The 12,683-nt window shown below is 35.6% G+C and overlaps 1 protein-coding gene across 1 annotated transcript; it reads left to right on the forward strand.

Moving 5' to 3' along the window:
* The first annotated feature begins 4,907 nt into the window (after positions 1-4,907).
* LOC105052894 (WEB family protein At5g55860) lies at positions 4,908-12,683 on the forward strand. The gene is made up of 3 exons (XM_010933873.3): positions 4,908-5,161; positions 9,273-9,468; positions 10,633-12,683. The coding sequence occupies exons 2-3, from the start codon at positions 9,298-9,300 to the stop codon at positions 12,409-12,411; spliced, it is 1,950 nt and encodes a 649-aa protein (XP_010932175.1). The 5' UTR covers positions 4,908-5,161; positions 9,273-9,297; the 3' UTR covers positions 12,412-12,683.

Raw genomic sequence — 12,683 nt, forward strand, 5'->3', positions numbered from 1 at the left:
GATTGGATATTGCTCATGCAGCAGGAAGGCTTAGTAGATATGCTAGTTCTCTAATACATATAGTAGTGAGCACTTGATAAAGTATTTAGATATTTGAAGGATTTTTATTTCATATGATATTTGCTATATTGGTCTTCTCGCTCTATTAAAAGGATATAGTGATGTGAATTGAATTAGATTGCTGGTTGGAAATGTTTTTAAACTTGGTAGAGCTGCTATCACTTGAAAATTAGCTTGGCAAGCTAGTATCCCAAGATTTTCAATGGAAGTTGAAATAATAGCACTTGATAGTCCTGGATAGCATGTAAAATGGCTTAAAAGCCTATCAACATATATTCTATTTATATGAAAGCTAATTTTTGCTAAATCCAGATTTTGTAATAATCAAGCATTTATGTCTAAGGCTAAGTGCAAGCACTCTAATGAACCTTAGAGTCACTTATTCCTGGGACTACTAATATCAGAATATCTTCAAAAATATGGAATAATAGTAATGGCATATAAATTATGCTGGGAATATGGTAGATCTACTAACTAAAGGACTTGCAAAGGGCGACTTAAAAAATTAACGAAAGGGATGTTTGAAACCTATTAATTGAACAACAACAATCCAATCTTGATGATTGGAGATTCTAAGAAGAAGATTGAATGTATACTAACAACTTGTTTTAGGATGACATAAAAAACATTACATAATTTAGAGAGCATTGCTAATTATCCTTAGTGGATTTGTAGCTAATTAAATTGGATGTTCATCCATTGCAAGCACTCATGAAGGACTCACCTATGTGAGCATGGTTGTGGCTGCAACTATTAAGATTGGGCTATCTCTAGAGCATTTATTTAATCAATATACTAGCACAAGATTGAAATGCACTGACTCAAATTGAATCAACAATGGCTAACACATTATATGTAGTATGTGAAACATGTATCAAAGGGTCTAGTTTAGTACTTTGTTTACTATAGTTCTACAAATGGAATACATCAATACAATATAAAGGTTCAAACCTATAAGATACTTTTATTTATTTTAATCTCGATGCACTTTATATGTGTTATATGATTTTCAAAATTATAAATTATGTGAGAGAATTTAGTTTATTAATCAAAATAATTTAAAATTTTGATATTTAGAGTAGTCTTGTATGGGATATAAAATTAAACAAAAACCTACTTAAATCCTTATCTTAGATACCCAAATAAGATTTATCTTTTGAGTGGAAAAAAATTACTTTTTTTTTCTTTATTTCTCTCCTCTCTTAAAACTATATGGGTATATCTCTCTATTTCTTTCACACGCAGTATCATAAAGAGAAACATGAAGAAATATATCTTTCTCTGCTCACTAAGAGACGCATTTTTATGAAAAGATGCATCTCCATATGTCTAACCTAATGATGATTCTAAGAGAGAAAACCTTTGATGATCTGATGAATCATATGGTGATTAATGCATCTAATAAAAGGATACCTAAATATTCATTCATACTCGTGATCCTTTCATATCCAAATAGGAAAGGGAATTGTTGTTTCTATTCATCTCTGAACAAAGGAGTGTCTTCTTTGAGCATTTGAGAAGAGAGGATTGAGTCCACATAAAAGCAAATTGAGAGAGATTTTTATCAATCCATTTGCCTATTTTCATAGTATTTAGATGTGGTTAGTTAAGGTTCGACAATGATTTTCCTTCATTAAAGTGCACTTCAAGAAGAACTTGTAGTAGTTCTATCTTGTAAGTAGACCATTATTAATTGTTTGCATCTAGATAAGACAAATTCTACTTTGAAAGGAATACCTCCTATAGCATACCTCAAATTGACAAGATCAATAACTTATTTTATTTGTTTTATATGTGTAGAAAATTATTTATTAAATAATTAAAAAAATGATAATATTAAATAAAAATAGAGTTCCAACAGTTGTTGAGAAAATAAAAAAGACACAGCAAAGCAAACCCATCTCCACAGTGAGGTGGGGGATTAGATCAACCAATCAGTTACAGGCTTGAATGGAAGATGAAAGGCTTCTCATAAACTTTTCACAAGAATCAAAATTCTTTTGGCTGCAAACTAGAATCCAATATTCAGCAAGCATAGAAAACTCTTAGCATGGCCTCCTGTGTTGCTTTCTTATTGAACAACTGATTATTTCCCTCCAACAAACACGGTAGCTGGGACAACTTGATCCCACCCACTTCTGAGCTCATTAGGGATGCGTCTTCTTCTCCAATCAGAAGGAAGTGATTCCTTCATCAAAATAACCTGTTACATCTTTTAGAGAAGAAAAGCTAGGTAGTTCTTAGGTTCTGAAACGTTATTCTAGTTAGTGCTAAGAAAAGTGTGTTATAAGAATATTATTAGCTAATTCAAGTCACCTATGTCATAGTTCACCAAAAAAAAAAGATATTGCTTTTCTCGAATTCAAGAGTCATGTTAAACAGGGCTCAGATCTTTTTTGCAGGGCACGGATTGCCGTTGACTCATTCATATTAGAAATAAAAAAACTCTCACTTATTTAAGAAATTGAGGTCGTTTTGTTGAAATGCCAAACACTAGGGTAGTTTTTTTTTTTGTTCTTTTTGGGGGGGTAACAAACACTAAGGTGGTTACCAAATATTTTAGGTAGAGAGATTGCACAAGAGCTCTCCATTTTCAAGATGGATGATGTGATTGACAATCCAGGCACGAATATGCATAGGATATTGCTAAATGTTAAACGATATAGCTAGGTAGATATTGTTTGTTAAAGACTCTATGATGGTGATGCTATTGTTGGTGTTAGCATATCTTTGCCTCTGACATCATCCCTATAAATTTCTCTTTTTTTCTATGGCAATTTGGAGTGCTTTGAGATTGGTACAAGGTGCGGTCCAAAGGTCTGCATCGTGGAGGAAGATCTATCATTCTTTTGTATGAAAGATAGAGCTAATTAAAAATTCACGTGGACGATTAAAAATACCAAGCTAACTAGCCCATGATTCATCTACCATACTTTGTATGGTCGCTGCAAACAGATTGAATAGTTCTAGTGTAACCATGGGGTGGGTCGAGATGAGGACGAGATGCTGCTTCCTGTTGTGTTTAATGCAGGACCATGGAACCATTAATGGGATCATAGTCCTGCTCTACATTTCAAAACTCATTTTGGATGCACGCCAAGCAGTCTTCGATTTGCCAAGACTATAAACAACTAGCCGTGCAGGATATCACAAGTATTTCCCCATTCAATTTTCTTTCTTAATACAATACAATTCTGCTGTCAATTCTTGCAGGTCTACATCTTAGGAACTTGTTCGCAACCTTCACATTCTTTAGCTAGGAGCTTGCCCATTGAATACGTCAATGCCATCATCTTGCAAAGCTTAAAAAGTCTTCCGCTAGATCATATATAGCACTTTGAAATCCAAGCTCCCAAGCTCAGGTTTCATCTCTTTCAATCCAAGTTCAGGAAACCCGAGTCCAAGCTCAGCCACGGGCTTGAGCTTCTACCCTCCAATATTGCGCTTCTTCCTCATTATTGTCATTGTCTGATCTACTCGAGAAGAAGAAAATAATTTTTCCGATCTATTTAATTCGAATCTTTCAAAAAAAATAAAAATTTTGATGAGAATAAGATCTAGATTCTATTTTTTCGTTGATCCATGATAAACTAATATACAAGATCTGTATTTATAGTAGTAAGATGAAAATTTGAATTAAATTTATCTCCTAGTTCAAATAAGATGTAGCTTTTTGAAATAAACATGACGAGTAGAGATAGACATTAAAAAATAAAAATCATGGCAATGGATGGTATAATTGTAAAATCACACCCCCAACCCTTGCATGTAGTGGCAAAAGATGGTACGATCCAAAAGAAAGTTTGGTAATGTAAAACAGTTAATTTCAATTTAAGATTTCAATTATTTAGTTGAATTTTATAAACTTAGTTCGGAGAAATTATAATTAGTTTACAACTTGATATAAGGTGAGCCAACCTGACTATGACCGTTACTTTGAGTGCAATTGTCTGCATGCTAGGATGACCGTTGATTTGGTGTTAGAACAATACATGGCGGTTATCAACTAAGACTCGGCCTAATGTCGCATCTCTCTATTCCGCAGTTAGAGATTTTTGATTTGATTCTTTGATAATATATTTTAAAAAATTCAGAGCTAGATAATTATAATGCTTCTGGGTTCCCTTTTTTTTTTTTTTTAATAAGAAAAAATACATGATAATTTATAATAGTAGAAGGTACATTAATTATTGGGTCCGTGGAGGTGGCTTTCGGTGGCTTGCATGTTTTAATTCCCTCTAGCGACCATATGCAGCCTGAAATGATAGTTCATATGCCTGGCAAAAGTTTAAAATTGCTACTGTTGTATAAATACCATTGCAGGCGGTGTCTTCAAATACCTTTCCAATTGACTTGGATAGCAATTAGCACATTTGGCACCTCATGTGACAGGTGTTAGTGTACTATCCTGTTGGTATAGTGTACTATCTTGGTAGTATAAAACATATCAACATATATCCATTTATGTAACCAGAGAGATCATATGTGCCCTTGGTCAATAGGATTGCTGTTTCTTAAACATGTTTCCTTCCTAAAAATTTCTTCATGACCATCCACCTCCTCTTAACATACACTTGTCCACACACAATTATAATATGGTTCAATTTAAACTTACCCCTATAGCCAATTTTGGCTTTGTCTGGTTCGAGCTGGACTTGGATCCAAACCTGACCCACTAGAATCCCTTTTAAATCACGTGCATCACACATTACCCAATTTTACCAGAGCAACTAACATTAAACCGAAAGTTAATTTAATATTGTCGTATTATACAACTTGGCATGTAGTAATAATTAAGATTAATTTTGAATTGGAGAATGTTTGCCAGCTTTCCTCGTTTGGGTAATTACACTGTTGCCGCTCCTCCCCGAACCGTACGGTTTACCTCTCCTTTGACCCTTCTTTCCCCTCTTTTCCCTGGCTCTCCTCTCGTTGCCGTCGCTTTCGGTCCTCCACCTTTGGTCGACGGTCGCCGGCGCCGACCTGTCCTCTCCTCTTCTCTCACCGTCGCTCGATCTGGTCTCCGATCCCTCTCCGCCTCTCCTTTCCGCTTCTCGAGCTCTCCCTCTTGCCGTCGTCGGCGCGCTCTCGTTTCTCCGAGGTTTGATCTCTTCTTCCCTTCTATTCTTTTCTCCTTATACGTGTAGTCCCACCCCTTGACCGGAACCCTAACCCTAATTTACGTCTTTATTCGCCGTTGCCCTCTCACCACTTTGTCTCGTATTCTGTGTTCTGTTTTCTAAGTGGGTATGCTTTAATTGCTGGTTGTTTATGTTAAGAGATAATACATGATTGTTGTTTTTTAATCTTGGCGAGTATGCTGGATATGCATGCTACCGAATTTGTTGGTTGCGACTGTTTAAATGATCTGTGGTTGTTTAATTTGTCATCGCAGCGTCTCATGCGTGCACTTTTTTAATTGTTTGAAGGATGATCATTCGAGGAAGTTAGAAAAGTTATTCTTTTTTAGTTGGGTAATTTGTGCTGTGTGTGTTGCATTTGTTAAATGTTCGGTCTAATTTATATGCTAATTGCTTGTGCTAATTGTGTATCGAATGGAATATTTGCTATGCCTATTGGTTGTAGTTTTTTAATTGTTGGAGCTAGTTGTGTTTTTTTTTTTTTAATTGGTTTTTCTCGTTGCGTATGTGCTTTTTGTGTTATTTGTCTCATATTTGCTGTTGGTATTGATAAAATCCTTTATATTCTCTACCTGATTTTTGTTTCAATTAAATAGTTGTTAATCATTAACTACTTAGGTGATTGTGTATTTGATAACTGTCTTATTCTTCTTTTATATTTGTTTGTTGATGATGATCCTTAATGTAACTCTGATGCTTTAGAGCTCCGCAATTATGGTCCACATAAATATATTTATCAGTCAACAGTTTAACTTGTTTTTTCATCAACAGTTTCACTTGTTTTTTAATGGTTATTTCTCACGCTGATGACAATTTCATCTTGATGATATGGCATATCTTGATGTACTTTCTTTTGGGAATACTTTAATTCTTTGGAACAGCTGTTTCATGCCCATATCTTGATGCGAGGCGACACTTGTTTGCCTTACATCATGAGTAATATCACAAACTATATGAGTAATGTCACAAAATATATGATATCATGACACTGCAACATTTGATTGTTTTTAAAATAGAATAATTCCTATCGGACCAATTGTGCCTGTTTGGTATCATTGTTATTTTTGCATTTCTAATTCTCATCAAATCAGGAAAGTAACGCATGAGGGTTGATGTTGAAAATAGCATTTGCACAAAACTTCTGCTATTCATTGCTCTTGTGTTCACTCTTTTTGAAAGCAATAAATATGTGCTACCAAGAGCTCTAAAGATTTTACAAACAATTTGAGAAAAAAAAAGGTTTCATCATAAATGATTTTAACTCTAATTGATTTATCTTATGTTTTGAAAACGAAAATGGAAGACAATAACGATACCAAAAGAACCCTTAGAAAATGCAATTGCTTTTTCGATGCTTGATGTTTATGGATGTTGTTTATGATAGTCACATTTCTTCATTGTTCAATATACAGTTCATAATGATTCATTTGGTTCTTTCGAATTAACTGGTTCTGTTATTTAAACTTAGTGAAATTTGTTCCATGCCAGATATTTTTTTTCCCCATATTTACTAGTTAAGGATGTTCAATCTTCAAAAGCTAATAAGAAAGTAATGGAAGTAAAAGGAGTGAAATATAAGTTTACCAGAAGAAGGATCTTAAAAACATAATTTGTTGCTTCCTAAGCAAAAAGGACACATATAGGGTACAGATACGGCATGTCAAGGAAGATATATATTATTTATTATACATATTATATAATATATTATATATTATATATCATATATCATATGTCATATATCTATATATTATATGTATTAAACTTATACATATGCAGATTCATTTATGTTTATGCACCTACATTTATATATGTAAATATGTATGTATGTATTTTATAATTACATACATGCATACAGACATGCACAAATGCATATATGTATATGAAAGGCAACCTTAAAGCATCCACAATATATATAATATCTATTATATAATGTATATTTTATTACATATGTTACATATATTATATATATTATATATTGTGTATATATATTATATGTTATATATTACATAATACATATTATGTATTATGTATATTACATGTTTTATGTTATATATATTATATCAATGCAATAAAAGAAAAAATAGAATAAGAAATGAAGTCATTCATAGAAAGGTGGAGATAGGATCAATTGAGGCCAAATCAAGAGAAGGATGACTTGGTGAGGACATGTACAACATAGGTCGACAGAGGCACAAATACGAAGGAGTGATTTGATACATGTAGAAGAAAAGAGGGGTAGAATTAGATCAAAACTCACATGGGATGAAGTAGTAAGGAAGGACTTGATATTACTACATTTTTTAGAAAGTATGGTCCTAAAAAAAGCGGAATGGAGGAAAAGGATTCATGCAGCCAAGCCCAATTGGTTTGGGTTTAAGGCCGAGTTGAGTATATGTTATATCTATATATTATATATATTAAACTTATACATATAAACACATACATACATGTTTATATACCTATATGTTTGGATGTAAATATGTATTTATGTTTGTATTTTATACTTGCACACAAGCATACACACAAATACATATGTATGTATGAAAAAGCATTCACAAAGCATAGCAAGCTATCAAAATAACGTAATCTATATTTTATATGGTCGCATTAACTTTTACAAGCTCAGTTAGTCATTGTTCCATAGACAATAACCATACTATACATTGTAATATTAATATCAATAGACTGCAAAATTGACCCTCCTCATTTTTGAAGTTGAGGGAGTATCAAAGTATATCTAGGAAATATGTGCCTTTTAAAAAAAAAATTGGAAAAAAATAGGATAGTTAGCACAAGTATCTGGCACGTATCTGAGAAGTATCTGACAAGTATTGTTATTGAAGATGGATATAATATGAAGACTACATTCGATTTGAAGTTTTTATGCTTCCTAAATTGCCTGTAATTTGCGTCAAGTTTATGTTTCTATTTTAGCTTGTACTAAGAGAATGGAGAACTTGTGACTTATGTTGTGCAGTTTTTAGTGTACATGAGGTCAAGTTTGATTATTGCTCTTTGAGAGTTACATTCTACGGCTGGGATGTGTGCTATTTTGATGGTGATATCGAGATACGCATCTTTCATGAGTTTGACGCATTAAATTGAATGTAAGTTTGAAAAGGCATTTTGGCATGGGATGCTAGGGAAATTGTTTCAAAGGACTTTGACATGAGATGCATGGTAAGATGGTATTGGTCTGTCTGGACATGAATGTTCCGGCATAGTGGAAGATAGTGAATAGAGTTTTTTAAAACCACTAGAACAGGGCTATTCGAGCAGCATTGTACCGTTCCGGTGGAAAACCAGCATAGGTTAACAATGCATCACCATTTGTCAATACCTGGTACCATGCCAGTTTTTCAAAATGCTAGTACTCCCTCCGTTACTCGTTTTTAAAGCTTGGCAAGATTAGTTTCAACATTTTGAATGTTGAGATATTGGATGGTTTTATAATGTAATTTTGTAAGAAGCAACCACTAAGTTGCATATTTACTTAGTGCGGCCAATTTGACGAGGTCTATTCTCAATTTTTTTAAAAGAAAGTTGTTATTACCTTTATGCTTTCATTTTCAAACTGAATTTTATGGATCTAATACTATTGCTAATCAGTAAAAATAGTCTATTGCATTAAAGGCATTATATAGTGTCATTAGTTCCTACTTTAACTTTTGTAACCTAAATGATTGTTGACTTACTTTGGGCTACAATGTGAGTACACCATTGTTTCCTTGAGATGCTAATTTGTCATGTGTGCTACTAGTTTGTAGTTCTACATTGATTGAAAATTTCAATCATTGACCTGGAATAATTATCCAGAGAAAAAATATTATGCTCCGCTGCTGTATGTAATATTTTATGTCATCAAAATGTTTTCTTAATGACTTCATGTATCAGGAAGTGCTTTTGTTACTTATTTCTGGAGTGTACTGGTGTATTAGGTTTGGTTGATTCTAGCTTTTTATTTTTATTTTTTTAATTTCCTTTTTTGGTGATGGATTTTAAATCACTTATCATTTCTTTGAGTTGCATCAGCTCAGAAATGCCATTTTCTCTGATTCAATTCTTTTGTAGGCTGGTATAGCATAAGAAGGGAAACATGGGAGTGAAAGCTCATCAAAATGTTACTGATTCACCTAAAGCCGAGGTTGGAGAGATAGACACGAGGGCACCTTTTGAATCTGTCAGAGCTGCTGTCAGCTTGTTTGGTGAAGTAGCATTTTCAGCTGATAGACCAACTGCGAGAAAGCCAAAGCCTTCCTCAGCAGAGGTAACTTTGCAAGTTGCTTTTCTTGAGAAAGTGACAGAGATCCAAGTATATGCATATTACGGCTGTCAACTTGTTATTATTGAGCAGTCCTGAAAGCCAGATAATTTCCCTGACTTCAAAGAATAGAATGTAGCTTGCCAATGAATCTTTAGAAAAGAAAAGAAAAATGTAACACTAAGTTGTGGAGTGATAAGAGATCACTTCTACAACTTGCAAAAACAAACCACCGTGGATCATATGTAAGCTACAACATGACTTAATGAAGCCTTCTGACTTAGCTTCAGTTGCATTGTGCCTTACCTGTATCGAAGATTTTATGACTGGAGGAAGAGCTGCAAAGTATAACTGCCTTTACTATGGCAATTGGAGAGCCATCATTAAAATAGTATGTCTATCAACAGTTTAGTTTAACTACCTTGGCTTTCCGAATTTCACAGAGCACTCTACAAAAAATGCAAGTCAGGTGTGTTTATTCCTATATGAGTGTTAAAGTGTTTGACTTCTTAGAACTTGATTCTGCTGTTTGCTTGGAGGAAGTTGGTGCAAAGGAAAATAAGTCTTCAGCATTAAAATTATTATTAACTTTTAGTTATATCTCTTAGATATTAGCTTAAATGGCCCACTTTGATTGGAAGTGTCAGCGTCATGGCCCTCAAGTAGTACTAAATGCCCGGTTCACTCGACAAAACTTAAGTGTTTTCCAGGCTGAACTGAAGCTGGGCATTTTTGCTGAACTGAGAAACTGAACTTCACATTATGGAGTCACTTAATGCTGAAACAAACACCCGGAACTGCAAATTTCTGGATGACATGCAGTATGGACCCTCATCTGCAGAGAAACAAACACACCCATGATAAATTATTAAAAATTTTCCATTTTGATTTCCTGAAGATGTTGCTGATTTTTCAGAATATAATATTTCTTAGGGTCAACAAGGGAATTTTTGTTTCTATTTGCTTGAATCTTTAGCCCTGTATTTATATATCATTGGATGTTTTATGGGCTCTTTTGCATAGTTTAAACTCCTCAAGTTAGCTGAATGGTATGGGTTTTTGCTCCTGAATTTATTTCATTGATCAAAATATGTGCACGTCCATTGTATTCACTTAGATTACTCATTGCATAAATTTTATTTGTTTATTTATTTATTTTTCTTGTAATAGAGAGCATTGGCAAAGGAGACACAACTACACCTGGCCCAGAAGGAGCTAAACAAGTATAAGGAACAGATAAAAAATGCTGAGACAACGAGGGTCCAAGCACTAGCTGAGTTAGAGGGAGCTAAAAAATCTGTCGAGGAACTAACCCACAAACTCAATACCATAAATGAGTCCAAGGACTTGGCACTAAAAGCAACAGAAGCTGCCAAGAATCAAACAAAAGAACTTGAAGATGAGAATTCCAGTGACGGTACTGGAAAGGACAGTGCCTGGAAACAGGAATTGGACAGTGCAAGAGAACAGTATGCGGTTGCCATCACAGAGCTTGATGCAGCAAAGCAGGAACTTAGAAGGATCAAGAAGGATTTTGAGTCATCCATGGAAGCCAAACTCAGAGCATTCCATCAGGAAGCAGAGGCCAAGCGGTTGTCTGATGTCAACACAGAGAAGGCTGCTCAACTCTCCAAGGAGATTGCAGCTACACAGGAGTCACTTATGCATGTTAAGCTTGCCACAGAACAAGCCCAACAGGAGGAATTGAAGATACATTCTGAGAAAGATGCTGCACGACAGTCTTACAAACAAGCGCTAGAAGACACTGAAAAGAAATTGGCGTCTTTACATAAGGAGTTTGATCCTGAACTTCATAAGAATCTTGAGGTGAAGTTGGCAGAGACAACTGCTGAGATTGGAGCCATCCAGAAGGAAATGGAAGATGCCCGTGCTTCAGATTTAGAGTCTCTGATGACCGTAAGGACGGAGCTTGATGGAGCGAAGGATGTGTTGCAAAAAATTGCTGAAGAAGAAAGCTCCCTTAAGACCTTGGTGGAATCCCTGAAGTTGGAGTTGGAAGCAGTGAAGAAAGAGCATGATGAGCTCAAAGAGAAGGATGCAGAGACCGAGTCTGTTGTTGGGAACCTTCACATCAAGCTTCAGAAGTGCAAAAATGAGCTGGAGGCAGCCGTAGCTGCAGAATTTAAAGCAACCTCAGCATCTGATGACCTGATGTCAGCCCTTCAGCAGCTATCTTCTGAATCTGAGAGTGCAATACAGGAAGCAGAAGCAATGAAGAAAACTGCTGAAGAACTAAGAAATGAAGCGGAAGCATCTCAAATAGCCTTAGCTGAAGCAGAGAAGAAGCTGCAGGTTGCCTTAAAGGATGCAGAAGAAGCAAAAGCATCAGAGGCAAGAGCCCTTGACCAGATAAAGGAATTATCAGAGAAAGCAAATGCTGCTCGAGCCTCAACTTCAGAGTCCGGAGCTAAGATTACAATCTCCAAAGAGGAGTTTGAGTCTTTGAGCCGGAAGGTGGATGAGTCAGGGAAGTTGACTGAGATGAAGGTTGCTGCTGCTATGGCCCAGGTGGAAGCTGTGAGGGCTAGTGAGAATGAGTCAATTAAGAGATTAGAGGTTACTCGGAAGGAGATGGAGGACATAGAGCTAGCAACTGAAGAGGCACTGAAGAGGGCAGAGATGGCTGAGGCAGCAAAGAAAGCAGTGGAAGGAGAGCTGAGGAGGTGGCGGGAGAGGGAACAGAAGAGGGCTGCCGAGGCTGCTTCTCGTATACTGGTTGAGACACAGATGTCTGTGGAAGCATCACAGACAAAACCCAAGCCTCCAAATGCAAACATAGTGGAGACAGCTGAAGGGAATCAAAAGGTTAATAGAGCAGCAGTCTCGAGGAAGACGGTGCTACCCAACTTCAGCGGCATATTCCACAGGAAAAGGAACCAGGTTGATGGTGGCTCCCCGTCCTATCTCCCAGGTGAGAAACCTGTATGATGTCATACTCTTTGCTGCTGTATGATTTACCAATGTGTGATTTTGACCTTGAAAGTAAGAACGTATGCAGGGGCTTTCTTTGTAGATAGTAAGCAGTTTTTCTTTGCTTCTAAATTTAGTTTTTGCAATGTTGTGGTGCCTTCTGCATCAGTTATGATTTGAGCTGATCATTTGGAGGGACTGTGTTTGAACTATATGATCTCTGAAAATTGATGCAGCTGGTTGGAAAGTGTGTATGGTTTTAAAAAATAAAGCATCACAACAATTCTTTA

The sequence above is a fragment of the Elaeis guineensis genome, chromosome 10 (assembly GCF_000442705.2).
Source record: "Elaeis guineensis isolate ETL-2024a chromosome 10, EG11, whole genome shotgun sequence".
Taxonomy (NCBI): domain Eukaryota; kingdom Viridiplantae; phylum Streptophyta; class Magnoliopsida; order Arecales; family Arecaceae; genus Elaeis; species Elaeis guineensis.